The 16,030-nt window shown below is 37.1% G+C and overlaps 1 protein-coding gene across 17 annotated transcripts in view; it reads left to right on the top strand.

The window, feature by feature from the left end:
- The first annotated feature begins 8,914 nt into the window (after nt 1-8,914).
- Nucleotides 8,915-16,030, top strand: part of igsf9bb (immunoglobulin superfamily, member 9Bb) — a 135,640-nt gene continuing 128,524 nt past the window's right edge. For 3 of the 17 annotated variants that reach the window (XM_051878931.1, XM_051878940.1, XM_051878941.1), the window contains exon 1: nt 8,917-9,517. In XM_051878931.1, coding sequence (XP_051734891.1) covers nt 9,454-9,517 — 64 coding nt within the window. In that variant the 5' untranslated portion in view covers nt 8,917-9,453. Of the gene's footprint in view, nt 9,518-16,030 lie in introns of all 17 variants that reach the window. The other 14 variants (XM_051878929.1, XM_051878927.1, XM_051878928.1 and 11 more) reach the window with 11 other exon arrangements.

Raw genomic sequence — 16,030 nt, 5'->3', positions numbered from 1 at the left:
CTTCCCAGGGGCAAAGGGGTGGAGTACTGCCAGCCAACAGCAATGCAATTATTTGCTTAACCCTGACCAGAATGAACGGGGATTAGTTTGGCTATAGTTCATATGAAAGGTGCTTTTAAAAGTGACCTTTATTGTACAGATGCCATTTTTAAAAATTAGTAGAAATTAAACAGCTGACCACTTATCAACAGCTCTAAACAGCCCATACAGTAGATTACAGCAAACAAAAAGAGGTCATTTATAAATGAAAGAGCTTACTGTGGATGCAATTTTTGGAAACATGACATTCATGGCGATGTAAACAAAATGGGTAATCGGATACAATTACAAATGTGCTAAGGGTGAGTGTGCACTCTTCACATTCGTGAAGACACATTTGTGCACACACATCCTTAGCACGTCTAAACATAGTGGTAATGATTATATTTTGCATTACACACACACAGACAGAGAAAGAGAGAGAGAGTTTACAAAGTATAATATATTACAATAAGTCATAGTTTTTATCAAACGTTTTTGAACGGTAAGATTTTTAATGTTTTTAAACGAAGTCTCTTCTGCTCACCAAGGCTTTATTTATTTGATCCAAGATACAGCAAAAACAGTAATATTGTGAAATATTTTTACAATTTAAAATAACTGTTTTCTATTTGAATATATTTTAAAGTGCAGTTTGTTCCTGTGGTTGTAAATCTGAATTTTCAGCATCATTACTCCAGTCTTCAGTGTCACATAATCCTTCAGAAATCATTCTAATATGCCGATTTGCTGCTCAAGAAACATTTGTTATCAATGTTGAAAACAGTTTCAGGATTATTTGATGAATAGAAAATTCAAAAGAACAGCATTTATCTGAGATAGAAAGCTTTTGTAACATTACCACTATACCGTTCTAAGGTTTGGAGTCAGTAAGAGTGACAGTATAGACATTTATAATGTTGCAAAAGCTTTATATTTCAGATAAATGCTGTTCTTTTGAACTTTCTATTCATCAAATAATACAGAAAAAAAAAATAATAAATTGTACACAACTGTTTTCAACATTGATAATAATAATAAATGTGACCCTGGACCACAAAACCAGTCATAGATTTATAGATAATCTGAAAGCTGAATAAATAAGCTTTCCATTGATGTATTGTTAGGATAGGACAATATTTTGCCAAGATATAACTATTTGAAAATCTGGAATCTGAGGGTGCAAAAAAATCAAAATACTGAGAAAATCGCCTTTAAAGTTGTCCAAATGAAGTCCTTAGCAATGCATATCCACTCACAAAAATAAAATTTTGATATATTTACGGTAAGAAATTTACAAAATATCTTCATGGAACATGATCTTTACTTAATATCCTACTTATTTTTGGCATAAAAGAAAAATCGATAATTTTGACCCATACAATGTATTGTTGGCTATTGCTACAAATATACCCATGCTACTTATGACTGGTTTTGTGGTCCAGTGTCACAAATGTTTCTTGAGCAGCAAATTGGCATATTAGAATGATTTCTGAAGGATCATGTGACACTGAAGACTGGACTAATGATGCTGAAAATTCAGCTTTGCCATCACAGAAATAAATTCCATTTTAAAATATATTCAAATAGAAAACAGTTATTTTAAATTGTAAAAATATGTCACAATATTACTGTTTTTGCTGTATTTTGAAGCCTTGGTGAGTAGAAGAGACTTTGTTTAAAAACATTAAAAAATCTTACCATTCAAAAACTTTTGATTGACTGTTAGTGTATATTAATATATATATATATATATATATATATATGACTGTTAGTGTATATTAATATATATATATATATATATATATATAAACACTTCGATTTTAAATCCCAGATTTTCCGACCCAATTAGATTTGTTTAAACATGATGGGATGATCTATAGGAAGCTGTATGCAGAGGAGTATACTAGCACTTGAATCTGAGTACTACGAGAATGCATCCTAAAGAAGGAAGAGGAGGATCGATAGTCCCCTCCCCATATGTGGTGCATTTGTCAATAAAGCCTCAATATGGTGCTAACGCATGCAACTTCTGTTCTGCATTACTATACCTTTTTCTGTGATAAGATCTTCCTGATTTGTTGAGTAATGAGATTCATCAGATACTGGTTTCTTGTTTACTACTGTTTAGATGCATTTGTTGATCATTTGCTGTCTACACGTTTGCTCTATTTAGAAGTGGACACAAAGGCTGTTAAAATAGCATCAGAGATTTAATTTCTGCAATAGCTACACTAATTTCTTAACTCAATTTACCATATTGAAAAAAAACACCTAATGAGAAGATCTGTTTGTCTTTCTAATCCAGGAATCAATGACATTGACCAAATGAGTTGCTCCTGATCAATTGCAATTACTTTTAAGGAAAACCACAGGGATGGAGAAATAATTGTAACACCAGAGTTGCTAAATGGTAAACGATTAGCATCAACTTTTTAAGAATAGAAACATATACTGCTTATTCACTATTCATTGGCATTGTTCACACAGTAGTGCAAACAAAGCCAAGCCGAAGTCAAACCCCTTTCTGTTTATAGTAACTGCTATGTCTCTAGTTACTAGTCTCAACTGCTCACATTCAGAGAAACCAAAATGATGTCACAAATTGATATATAAAATATCAAATTGATTTTAATTAACATCAAATCATAATCCGATAAAAAAAAAGAACATCTGAAGTCATTTTCTCACTAGTTTTCTCACAGTGTTTTGCCTCTGTATGCATCAGAGAGTGAAAACATCCAGCCACACGGAGCATTAACATTAGCCAGTACGCTGGCAAGCTGTTTATCTGCTGTCTTTGTATTTCTTATGGAACACAAGAGCCTGGATATAGATGATTTGCATTCTTGTATTTGTCAAGTCGACAGTGGTTAACATTTCATGAAATGGCAGACTGTCCAAATACGCCCTGAGCACAGAGAACTGACAAACTATAGTGCAGAGCATCTTTTGATATATGCAAATCTTCTAATGGAGTGGAAAAACACAAAAGTCATATTTATTGTCCCCTGTGGGTACATGTGAAAAGTTTAAAGCATTTCACGACTCAGAGCTACTACAGCCTCATGCCCCGGAGGACCTAATCTATGATGCATGCACATTTAATATGAATTCTTATTATACAGAGTGCTCCTGATTTTCTGGTCAGCATTTTAAATATATCCTTTAAAGAAAATTTTACCCAAAAATGTAAATTTTGTCATCATTTAATCACCCTCATGTTGTTCTAAACCTGTTTGAATTTCTTTCTTCTGTGGAACAATATTTTGAAGAACGTTGGGGTTAAAACAACATCAGACCCCACTGACACATGGACAAAACACACAAACTCAAAACCTCTTCTTTTGTGTTCCAGAGAAAGTCATACAGGTTTGGAAAGACATGAGGGTGAGTAAATGATGACAGATGACAGAATTGTTCAAAATGAAAAGTTACACCCTAAAAAGTTGATAGTACAACCTAATGAATCAGCATTAAATAACACTGAAAGCTTGTGAATCAGAACTGAACTAAATCTGAACACGCTGATCAATATCCAGCCCTACTCACTTTATCTTGATAACCCCCATTATATGTTCACTCATGGCATTAATCAAATCAATCACTAGTGCTGGCATAAGTCCAAGATGACGCCAGCACTGGTCCGTGTAACATAAATATGTTACATATATACAGCATATCCCAAAGAAAGGCTATTTCTAGGCTGATCTTTATCTCTGAAACGTAATGTTTGTAAGCATTACAGCACAGACAGGTTTAAAAGGGTAAGATTGTTCCTAACCCATCTATCTCCAACATCAGTAGAGAGTTTAACCTACACTTTCATATACTTCAGTGTGAAAAAATCACAAACCAAGACCTTGCCCATGTATTATGCGTCACACCTGCACATTGACTACATTTATAGTACATCGCCCTCATGATGCAATTATAATGAGATTTAAGCAATACTGTGATTGAACCTGAGGTCAATTAAAGAAAATACTTTGATAAAATTGATGCGATTAAGCTCATAATCGTAACAACCAATTGTAGTAATTGTAGTAAAATGTGTGCCATATGCTGCTTTTGTATTTCATAGTTGTAATTCATTGAACCATAATATCTTTCTATTGATTTGTCCTTGCAGGCTGCATGCAAAAACAAATACAAAACACAACAAGCATAGGCCAATTCATTAACAAATGACTCTTATGAGCCTGTTCTTTTTATAAATTCTTTAAAATGACAGTTACTGGTCCATTGATTGGTCTGAATCAGTCATACTGTATTTGAGCAAAATGGACATAGTAAATGAAATATAGCCAAATTAACCAGCTTTAAATAAACAAAAAGAAAATCAAAGGATCAGATGTAAAGAAGAATAAAACTAAATCTGAAAATGCTGATTGATACTTTGTCCTGCTTTTTTTTTTTTTTGATAAGCCCCATTACTGAACATTCACATTTGTGGAATAAATGAAATTGGTATGGCGCAAAGCGCGTATAAAAGTCACGCCCCCCAGTGGTGAATCATTGAAATTTCGAAACACTTATCACATAACCAACATGTTCTCCAACCAATACGACCATATAGGTCGTTTGTCACTTCCCTGAAATATGTGAAATATGACCCAGAGGAGCGTTTACTAAAGTGGCGCCCCTATCAACAACAGGACACTTTCATTTTAATTCATGAAATATGACCAATAGGAGCGTTTACTAAATTTGCGCCCCTATCAACAACAAGACACTTTCATTTTAATGCATTGTTCCCTTTTATCTGCGTCATAGTTTGGGTTTCGTGTAGCTCAATTGGCAGAGCATTGCAATAACAATATGCAATCATGTGATCATGCAATCGTGGTTTCGATCCCAGGGAACGTATGTGCTCATAATGAGTATATGCACTAAAAATCACTAAGGGTAGGTTTAGGGATGGGGTGGGTGTAGTCGTTAATAAAAAAATGAGTTTTGCTAAATGGAAATAGGAGAAATGGTGTAAAAACTCCACACATTGCATTTAAATAAACACGCATTTTGATTGGTAATGACAGTCATACGTCATTTCATGACGACAGACGTAAAATGACACTGTAATTATTTTTATGCCAGCTAGAGGCTTTAAAACGTAAATATAGGTTGTAATAAGGTGCTTGAAAAACGACCTATAGGCTTTGAAGGTTCATGAAGCAGCGCTTTGAAATCGCCCATCATATTGTAAACTAAAATCGATATTTTGTTTTTTTATACACAAAAAGTATTCTCGCCGCTTCATAACATTAAGGTTGAACCACTGTAATCACATGAACTGTTTTAAATGTGTCTTTAGTAGCTTTCTGGGCATCTGAAAGTGTTAATTATCTTTCTGTCAATGGAGGCCTCACTGAGCCATCAGATTTAATGAAAAATATATTAATTTGTGTTCTGAAGATGAACGAAGGTCTTATGGGTGTGGAACGACATGAGGGTGAGTAATAATGACAGAATTTTCATTTTTGGGTGAACTAACCCTTTTAGTGCATCTTTAACAAAACATGTTTTGTACTTCTGTACCATTATAGCATTAATGCATGTCTAAATTGGTGGTTTTTGAAGATCCACAAATCAGCCCAAAAGGAGACAGCTCAAGCTGTAAATTCACATGTAGCATTTCGCTTACAATTAAAAGGGTCAAATACAGTCCATTTGAGCAATGTTTTAAAGGAAATTCTGGTGTTCTGCCAATGCTTATAGACTTTAACAGTTCCATCCACTTAGACTGTGTTATGGGTATTCATGTATTGTTTCTGTTTTGGGTGGGTTTAACATGTTTTAGTTCAGTTTCCTGTATTTCAGTTAGTTTCTATGGTTTTTCATTTATTTGATTATCATGCGCACCTGTCATTCATTTGTTTGTATTTAAGCTTTGTGTTTCCTTCAGTTCATTGCCTGTTCTCATCGGGTTAAATGGTTGTTATGTTCCTGTTTTCAAGTAAAGAGTGTCTTTGTTTTGTCTTTATTACTAAAATCTAACTGCTGCGAATAGATCCTGCTCATTTCCTCATCTTGTTTGCAACTGCATTGACAGAAGAACAAACCACTAATGGATCTAGCAGCAGTTTAAATCCTCCTCCTTTCCCAGGGGGAAGCTCCTTTGAGAGACACATGCAGGACTTCCTGGACTTATACCATCTGGTCCACTATGAGGACAATAGCCTGTGTGTGTTTTTCCGGGCAGGTCTCAACATGGAGACGAGCGTGCCTGCCCAGAGACGGACCTTGAGGGAGCTTCCAGAAGTACGTGGACTGGGACTTGTATCACTGTGGATCCCCCTTTACCATCGGCGAGATGGAGGAGGATCACCACGCCACAGTCCACGCCACGCACTTTGTGCCACCCGCCGTCACCAACCCAGCGGACAGAAAGCCAGAGCCCACCGCAGACAAAGGGCCCAAACCTGCCGTGATGCCAGAGTTAGAGCTGACGCCTGAGCTGTTTATCAACCCAGGGCCAGAGCCAAGCACATCTGACCAGGTGCGTAAGTCGGCAATAGTGTCCGTGCCTGTGGATATTTTGGTGGAGGGGATAGAGTGGAGCCCTGTCCCATCAGCAAAGGAGAGAGCCATTCATAAACGTTCTGCCTGTTTCGCTTTTATACTGTTAGTTTGTCCAGTATCATCCAGGAAGGCCGTATGTTAAACCCCTGCCTGCACTACCTAGTCCTTCAGCCCTGTCTTCAATGCCTCTCATCAGCCCGTCTTCTATGTAACCTGCTCGGTGCTTCATGGATCCGCCTCGGGCTGATAGTTTGCCAGGTCGACCCTGGACTGTCGACCATCTTGTTCTGCCTAGTACCTTCGACTCCGAGCCAATTACTCCACCTCAGCCTGTCGACCTGTCGGCTCCACCTGGGACCATCATCCCTACAGCTCCACCGAGCTTCCTTGTCCCTCTGGCTCCACCTTGGTCAATCGTCACTCTGCCATCGCCATGGACTCGTCCCTTCACCCCTTCACCTCCATTGGTCTCTGCCTTCCCTCCAGCTCCAACTCAGTCCTCAAACGCACCGGCTCCACCTCAGTCCTGCGGCACCCTGGCTTTGCTTCGGCCGCTTGTCTCCGCGGCTTCATCTGATCTCAAGGAAATTCTATGTTGCCCAGTCTCTTCAGCTTTTTGGCTCCACCTGGGTCTCCATCTCCATCAGCCTCATCTCAGTCAGTCATCTCCCTGGTTCTGCCTGTCAAGTCTCCACCATGGCTCCTCCTTCCAGTGTAATGTCCTTATCTATTATGTATAAACCCACATTCAATGATAAGACACTGTTCAGAGGCAACGTAAAAAAAACGTTTATGAATTCTTGTAACCTCTCACTCATTTGTCTCAGTATGTACATTTATTCCTCCCACCCTCTCATTTGAGTTATTAACCTGCTTAAACATTTGTAAGTATTTGTAAGTACAAGTACAGCTATATATACATTATTTAACAGTAAGATATATTTGTTTTCCCTGAGGTAAAAAGATGAAAATATGTGTTCCCTCAGGTAAGAAATGCACGTCTGTTGGGTTTGACACCAGCTGCAAAGTGCTATGCTATCATCTGAACTGAAAATAACACACAGGCCTCAAAATTCTCTCAATTTCCATAACCATTTTATAGCTGAAAGGCAGATAAGGATATTCAGCCCCACAAATCACCTTCAGATAGGTCATTATAATGTTGTTCAGGAAACTATGCTTAAACAGTATGCTGTTGTACACTCTAATTATTTGACACCTCTGTATTTCTGGAAATTAAACTTTTAAACACTTTTTTAAAAACTGAAAACAGCATATAGCTCCATGTTAACAATATATAATAGCCTAGATGCATCAGCTAAAATATTTTTATAAGTGCTTTAAGAGGAAATTCTATTATTTTTACTCACCCTCATGATGTTCCAAACCTTTAAGCTGTTATTTTTTCTGTGAAACAAAAATGCTGTTGCTTGCTATTGCAAGAATTCACAAGTTTTATTTTATTAGACTTCACTATCATAGATTGTGCTACAAATAATCATTATCCATGGTTAGGGTAAATTTCAATCAGTCCTAATTTTATCCATGGTTAAAGCGACGTGTTGCCAGTTCTTGGCCTTTTCTTTTAATCTTTTGTAATGAGAAAAAGGCAACTGACTCTGTGGTCTTACAATCTGGTCACCTGGCAAATGAACAACATAAATTCTTCAAATGTACTACACTTGAAATCTCTCTTTTACGCCTACAAATCCTCACTCATGTCTATCTCTCTCTCTCTCTCTCTTTACTAAGTTACTTTAAAACTGTCTCCTTATAGCATCAAATCTGACCCTTTTAGCATTTTCTAAATTAGTAAAATACAATAGACAAGATAACTGTCAAAATGAAAACATCTTTAACATCTTTAATCAATATTTGAAGTTCAGGAAACAATGTCTGGGCACCGTGAGCTACCACTGTATGCAAAAGTTCTTCTTTTTGTTTCTACTTAAGGGTGAGTAAATGACAGATCGTTTTTTTTTTTTTTATGGAAAAGTTGGAGTTACCAAGTAATGAATCATATAAACATCTGTAGGACTTGCAGGGGCACGCACTGATGATACATATATGTGTGTGTGTGTGTGTGTGTGTGTGTGTGTGTATATATATATATATATATATGCACACACACACACACACACACACACTCATAATACATGTGTCATATCATTACAGTGCTCTAGTTACTTGTCTCCTAGTTAAAAAAATTTGGTTCAACCATGATGTCACTAACAAGTGACATCACTACTCCCGGAGAATTCAGTGTGGCTCCAGTTTAATGTCTCAATCCTAACACCGCGCGCAGTGCAATCGATGGGATCATTGGGATGAAATGCGAATGACGCATACAGGTTGAGGATTTCCTTCCCACACGAAAGTCTGACGTCTACCCCTCCACACATTTAACTTTGACAACACGCGAAGCCTTGTACCTATGGTGGGCATCCGACAGGCTCCTTACACGACTTCGCCTTTGCGCATGATACTGCGGTTCCAACGCCACTTCACGCTCCAACTCACCTTGAAACTCGGTGCTCTCAGATTTTACATGGAGAGCGACGGAGAGGTGACCAATACCCGCCCCGACGCCTCCCCCACTGGCCAATGAAATTCGAGCGGGGGCGGAGCTAACAGCTAAATTGTCATGCTTGGTTTCACGCTGGCATTACCATCAAGCCGCGTCTGGCTGCCGTGCGCTGGTGCAGGTGCTCTATTTCATCGAGAGAGGATGCGAAAGGAAAGAAGGGGAGGGAAAGAATGAAGGGAACCGTCGGAGAAAAGTATGCAGGGCATGAATAAAAGGGTATCAGCTGCTGACAGTGTGTCTAACATCCAGGGGCTCGGCTAAGAATGATTTATTGAAAGGGGCACTTTGAGATATGATGAGGTTTCTTTCTGGTTGGCAATAGTACTATGATTTGGTATGTGGCCACTTTGATAGCAAGTGTATTCAGCACCAGAGGAACAGCTGCTCAAGGTGAGTTGAAGTGCAATTTATTATATTCAGCCTTAAGTTTGTTGTAAAATATTGCTGAGTTTTTAAAATATATATATATTTTTTTTTCTGTGATTGGGTCGTTCTGAGTTTTTATAATTATTTTGGATTATAGTTTTCTCTATGCATATATTATTACTATGCCACTGGTTACATTTCTGTTTAAGTGCTAGTTTTTTAAAGTCATCTGAGCTTGCAAAACGAGGGTTTGAGCTGTTGCTGTCTATTCATCCATATTCACCTGTTCTGCAATACTATGAGCAACTTTAAGCTTGTATACTTCATATTAAGTGTGTTCTGTCAAATTAAAGGGATTAATCACTCCAAAATGAACATTTACTGATTTTTTTCTCTTGTGGGACATAAAAGGATATGTTACCATTCACTTTCATTGCATATTTGTGCTAGCTGAGGCTGTCATTTTGCCTAACATGTCCTTTAGGTTTTGCATGATGACAAAATTGTAATTTTTCTTTTCACTGTTCATTTGAAATACATTTAAGCTCTGAAAATATACACTGGGGAACTTTAATTACACATCTGAAGGTGCTTTTATTGGGAATATGTATGGTATGGTGCTCAGTAGTATTTTAATATACTGTATCAGTCATTTTGTGCTGTAGACTGTTTTTAGTTGTTCACTTTATGAATATTCTGCCTTTCCAGACTTTCCTCAGATGTCTTTTGCTTTTTAAACATCAGACCACTCTAAAGGAGTCATCATAATTGTAATTCAAGATGTGTTCTGTGAATATGATCGACCTTCAGTTCAGACTAGTTTAAATAAGTGGTGTGTCTTTATTTCAAATGTTGAGTTCATGGACTCACATAGCCCTGCAATTTTCTAACTAGTCCACTAGAGGGCTGCTAACATATAGCAAGGAGCATCCAATCTTGGGTCACATTTTGAGAACTTTTTCATTGCTTGCACTATGAATAATTATACATTTCCTATGTCAAAAGGGACACTATACATGCTTTGATATGTTGCTGTAAGTAGAAGTTATTTAACCCTAATTGTTATGTTATGTATAAAAAGCAGAATGTGATCATCTTACCTTGCTAAACTTGAGCTGTGTCATCCCCTTAATCTGACAGTGAGATGTATTTCACCTTGCTGTTCTGACTGTGCACTTTGCTACATTCGCTCAGTGTCTCCCTCCTGTGTGTCAGAGCCACGCTGCACTATCCCAGCCCCAATGCAGATCTCTCCCTGCCCTCACCCTCCCATCTCAAGCTGTTAGCTGGCAAACAGGCCCACAATCACCAGCTACAAAACTGGCCAGGTGCCAGATCTATGCTTTGTTGCTCTGTCTAAACAGAGGACTGGGAGGCAGCAGACTGAGAGTCATGAGCTGATGCATGCCTCCAGGTAGGCCCTCAAGGCTCAATGCTAGCCGACCACACTGAACTTGTTGAGACCTCCAGTAGTCCACCCTAGGAACAGACCATCTTCCCTCATGATAAGAGCGTGTGCCCAACCTCTGTCCCCTTTTAAACTAGTGTTGTGTCTGTACAAATGTCAATTTTGGCAGGGGCTCAAATTTATATTTTTCTCTAACTTTAATTTATCTAGAATGACACCAAGAAGGTTTATAATACCTGGAAAGAGCTATCAGATAGCATTTCCATTCATTTCAAAAGATTGGAGCTAATCATCTGAGCCTTAAATATAAATATAATATAATATAATATAAAATAATACATATTTGTTCTAGCTAAGACTGTCATTTTGGCTAACATGTCCTTTAGATATATCATGTCCTTGAGCTATCAGATATATATATATAATATAAAATAATATAAAACGGTTAGTTCCTGTCCTTGATTCTGATTGGTCAATAGCTGTGTTTTATTCACGATAAAACACGGCTATGACCGCTTTACCCAACGGTTCTGTGTATCACTACACAACACTCTTAGCAACGTAAACTATTTGTTCTCAACTGATATTGTTCATTGAAGCTTACTGTATTATGTTGAAGAGTATTGTGAGAAAAAGATCGAGTGAGAGAGTTTATTACCTGCATTCAGATTTAGCATTTTCCTTCAGGTCAGTCCTATGTTCATAATAAAAAATCTGTCTAAATGTCCAATGTATTATCTTGTCCTTTTAACAGTTAAGGGGTTTTCCCATGACTGACAGGCTAGTCAAAGCATTTGTCAGTTGCGTCTTGTTCTGTGTTCACAACAATTCAGTCTTTTCAATGTAAAAGTCTTCGCTACTGACTGACAGACTCATAAAAACAGTCTTTGCCGCCATCTAATGGCGTAATAATGTAACTTCTGTTACTCGTCATGGTCAGGGACTATTTTTTCTGGTGGAAGAAAGGCTTTTAGTGAAAGTTTAAACATATAATATAATAGATTTTATACTGTTCAAAAGTTTGGGGTCAGTACAGTTTTTTTATATAATAATTTTCTTATGTGCTTACAAATACTGCATACGTTTGATCAAAAATACAGTAAAAACTTTAATATTGTGAAATATTATTACAATTTAAAATAACTATTTTTTATTTAAATATATTTTAAAATATAATTTATTTTTGTGATGGCAAAGCTGATTTTTCAGCAGCCATTATACCAGTCTTCAGTGTCACATGATCCTTCAGAAATCGTTCCAATATGCTGAGATTATATTATAAGTTGTCAAAAGTACTGACGTCGGTACTGAAATTTAAAAAATGTGACGCTTTGAGCGCTGTTGAGCGAATTCGTAAACACCTCTGATTTTCATTGTGTTGACGCGCTCATCGGATATGTCTGTGATTGGCTAAAATGATCAACGCTTCAAAAACGTCATAAATAGTCATCATTGATGCTCTTCACTGAGCGCTTAAACAGATACACACAGGAGCGTTTGAAACCAGGCATCTATCAGCAGACTGATCTGCGACTTTTTACAACGTTTTTGAAGCGTTGATCATTGTAGCCAAGACATATCTGATGAGCGCATGAACACAAAGGCCAATCAGAGGTATTTACAAATCCACTCAACAGCACTCAAAGCATCACATTTTTAAAATTTCAGCACCGATTGGTACCAAAGTCAGTACATTTGGCAACACAAATATTATTATATTATATTATATACCCTACAATCATTGTTACAGCATCTACCATAAGGGGCTAACAGGCCATGCTAACCAGTCAAAAGTTTGTCTCCTTGGTTTGGGCAAACGGGATGTGATTTGAGCTGATGTGGGTACATATGAAATGATGGTGATTTGTTTTAGCAGTTAGCACCTGCTAGCAGCCTAGATTCTGCCGGGTTCTTTAACCCTTAGGCATTGTTGATGTAGCTGCCAGCTGGAAATGGAGAATCTAAAGAAAGCTTGCTCTGGAGGTTTGTGCCGCAGTCTATGTTTCATAGAAAGCCTGTTAGAGGAGGGCTAGCGGGGGACCTGACAGCTGCTCATTTTTAAGCGGTGTTGGATAACATTGGATGTGTTTTCCAACAGTCATCACTTCTGTTTCATCCTCAGGCTGTGATAGTTTGATCCTCATCCAGTGGAATGATAAGCATGTAGGATTCTTCCCTGTGGAAAAATTAAAATAGTTTAAATAACAAACAAGCAGCCTGTCATCACATCTGGCTGAATTTCCAACACAACTCACATGAGCATGTCACTTTCATAGTTGTTTCTGTGTCTTGGTACTACAGATTTCAAAGAAAGAACCCTGTATTTCAACTTACTGGATCTCTTGACCGGTACTTTCAATGTCTTGTAATTATGATTTATAATGTCAGCTATTAATCCAGCCAAATCCATGACAGCCTTTCCAATCAAACAATGAAAAACAGCTGACTTGCGCTGATTGCATGGAAAGCTGCAGAATTCGAACCACAGAGGGCACAGCTGAGGCAGCCAATTTCCAAATGCATTTTGTTGGGTCCAGTGATTCTAAGTGAGGGGAAATGCTTTGGCTATAAAGAACAAAGTGGAATTACAACTATTAAAGCACGTACATTTTTAACTTTTATTATAGTTTAATATTATAGTTTAAGACTTTTTGTCCTGGTTTCACAGACAGGTTTTAGATTAAGCCAACAGTAGGCTTTAGTTAAATTAGGACATTTAAGTAGCTTTTATAAACGTGCCTTAGAAAAAAAAAACATTACTGATGTGCATCTTGAGACCAAACAATGAAGAGATTCAGTCAGTGCAAGTTGCTTTCAGTTAAGTCAACTCAAACATGCATTTTAGTCTGGGATAGGCTTAAACCTTGTCTCTGAAACCAGGCATTTATCTTGAATAAAGTTCATTTTTCTTATGGCATCGGCTATGTGCACTAAGTGCAAACAGTGGTGTAAAGTATTTGAGTAAATATGAGTATAATGTACTTAAGTACCTTTTTGGCTACTTTATAGTATATTATATTACTCTTTTTTTTTTTTTTTTTTTTACTCTCTACTTTTTGAATAAGTTAATGTACTTTTTACTCCAATACATTTGTGATGAGTAATGCAATCACACATTACATTTTGCAGAGCACCTATCTTTTTCTGCAGCAGTTTGTTTCTGCTATAAAGAAGTGATATTGCCATCTAAGGTCAGGTACTATATCTTGTGCGTTTTGCACTTACTCACTCAAACTTGTCAAAAAGGCTACTTTACGTGAATGCGAGCGCATTAGCAGGTAGTTGCTGAATCGCAAGTGTTTGATTTAGGAGATGCGGTCATGACTGCAGCCGAAACCAGCACATCCAGTGAAATAGACTTTGACTATTTAATTTTAATTAATTTATATAATATATATGCAGTAGGTTGTGAATCATCATGTTTTGTCGCATTTGCATTCAGGATATCTTGTTCAGTTTAAACAGGAAAAAACTGACAAAAATCTTCAAATAGCTCTCCAGCACTGTAGACTGAAGTGAATGTCTTATCTCTGTCTGTGGCTGGATTCCATTTCTACTTTCTCAGCACTTCAAAGGCAGTTTCCTGTCTCTGATACTCCCTCTCCTCAACACTCTCAGTCTAGTCCGTCACCACAGCCAGTACAAACCATGTGCCTGAGCAGACTCCCCGCTGAAGCAATGGAAGAGTTTGTCTCATTCAGAAATTTGTGGGTAGAGCCTTTCAGCACTGGATGTTTCTATTAATCACAGTCTCCTTCAACTGTTAGGAAGTTGGTTAAAAATTCTGGCCATTATCTGAGTTTGTCTTTTTTTGGGGAGAATAATGAAATGATAGAAGAGTGATTTCATTGTCTTTGCTAATAAGTTACAGACTTTGTTGTTCCTTGCTGTAGTCTTGTTGTGCTTTCTCTGAACACATTAAAGTTGAGAATGAGCAGAGATACATTATATTCATATAAGGATCACCATATTGTAATATTTTTATGGTTATAGTTTATTCAAAATGGTGATCATTCGTGATTATTAAGGTCTTTTTTTTTAACAAGGATACTGTAACTTGTTTCGCTTAACTTGTTTAATCTATATTGGGCTTCAGTACTTTGGGCTGTTATCTCATTTTGTTTGTCCTGTAAAACATTGCATTAGTTGTATAAAAATAATGTATAAAATAATACTTTTCTAATGTTAGAAACTAACTGTTTATTTATATAAAGTATTTTGTACTAAATTATTGCCTATATTATATATTTACATTTTTAATAGTAACTTTAAACCCTGGTCTTCTAAAAAAAATTTCTTAATATCTTCGTCAATGTAATCACTCATCACTCACATACTCTAGATACCCCATGAGCCTTGAGTGCTCTAGCATCAATTTTTCACCAAAGGCAGGCCTGCGTCCAGATTGATGTGGATAGGAAGTAACAGGCCACCGCTGGCCCAGGGCGACGGACTTGTTCCATAAAAGTCACGAACCCTTATATGTCAATCAGCTGGTATTTGGGCCAGCATTGACTCAGGTCCCCCTCCCCCAAATACAGTCTTCCTCTTACTCCGTCTGATAGATGCATGCAAGACAACACTATGGAAGATGTTCCATATATAGATACTTTCAAAAAAGCCCTGTGGAATTCATTTAATTATGCATGACTTATCTCTGGCGTTAAAGTAAAGAAAGTATGTTTCTAATTCAAGCTCATCAACACATGAAAAACACATGTTGGAGAACATGCCAGATGACTGTTTTATTCACGTCACATTTTATTCATGACACTTACTGACTCCATTTAAGTGCCATTAAAGATCTAGATTTTATACAATGATGTAAATCTATCAAATTTACATTTATGCATTTGGCAGATGCTTTTATCAAAGTCGGTGGCCATCTTTGAAACAAGCTATTTCAGTCATGCAAGCACAGCTCGTATCTCTTTGAATGGGGAAACATCAAATTCTCTGAAGCTGTTCACCAAGCTTACAATTAAATTTCATACTTGAAATCAACAATGAAATCTAACAACAACTGTCTCATAAATTTTGAATCTAAACCCTCAAATCATGACAAAAAATTATTTTTTTTCCAGGCTACATCAACAAATGTGCATGTGCAGTCCTAAGCGTGCTTCTCA

The sequence above is a fragment of the Ctenopharyngodon idella genome, chromosome 21 (assembly GCF_019924925.1).
Source record: "Ctenopharyngodon idella isolate HZGC_01 chromosome 21, HZGC01, whole genome shotgun sequence".
NCBI lineage: Eukaryota > Metazoa > Chordata > Actinopteri > Cypriniformes > Xenocyprididae > Ctenopharyngodon > Ctenopharyngodon idella.
This window is presented reverse-complemented; position numbering and strand designations above follow the sequence as displayed.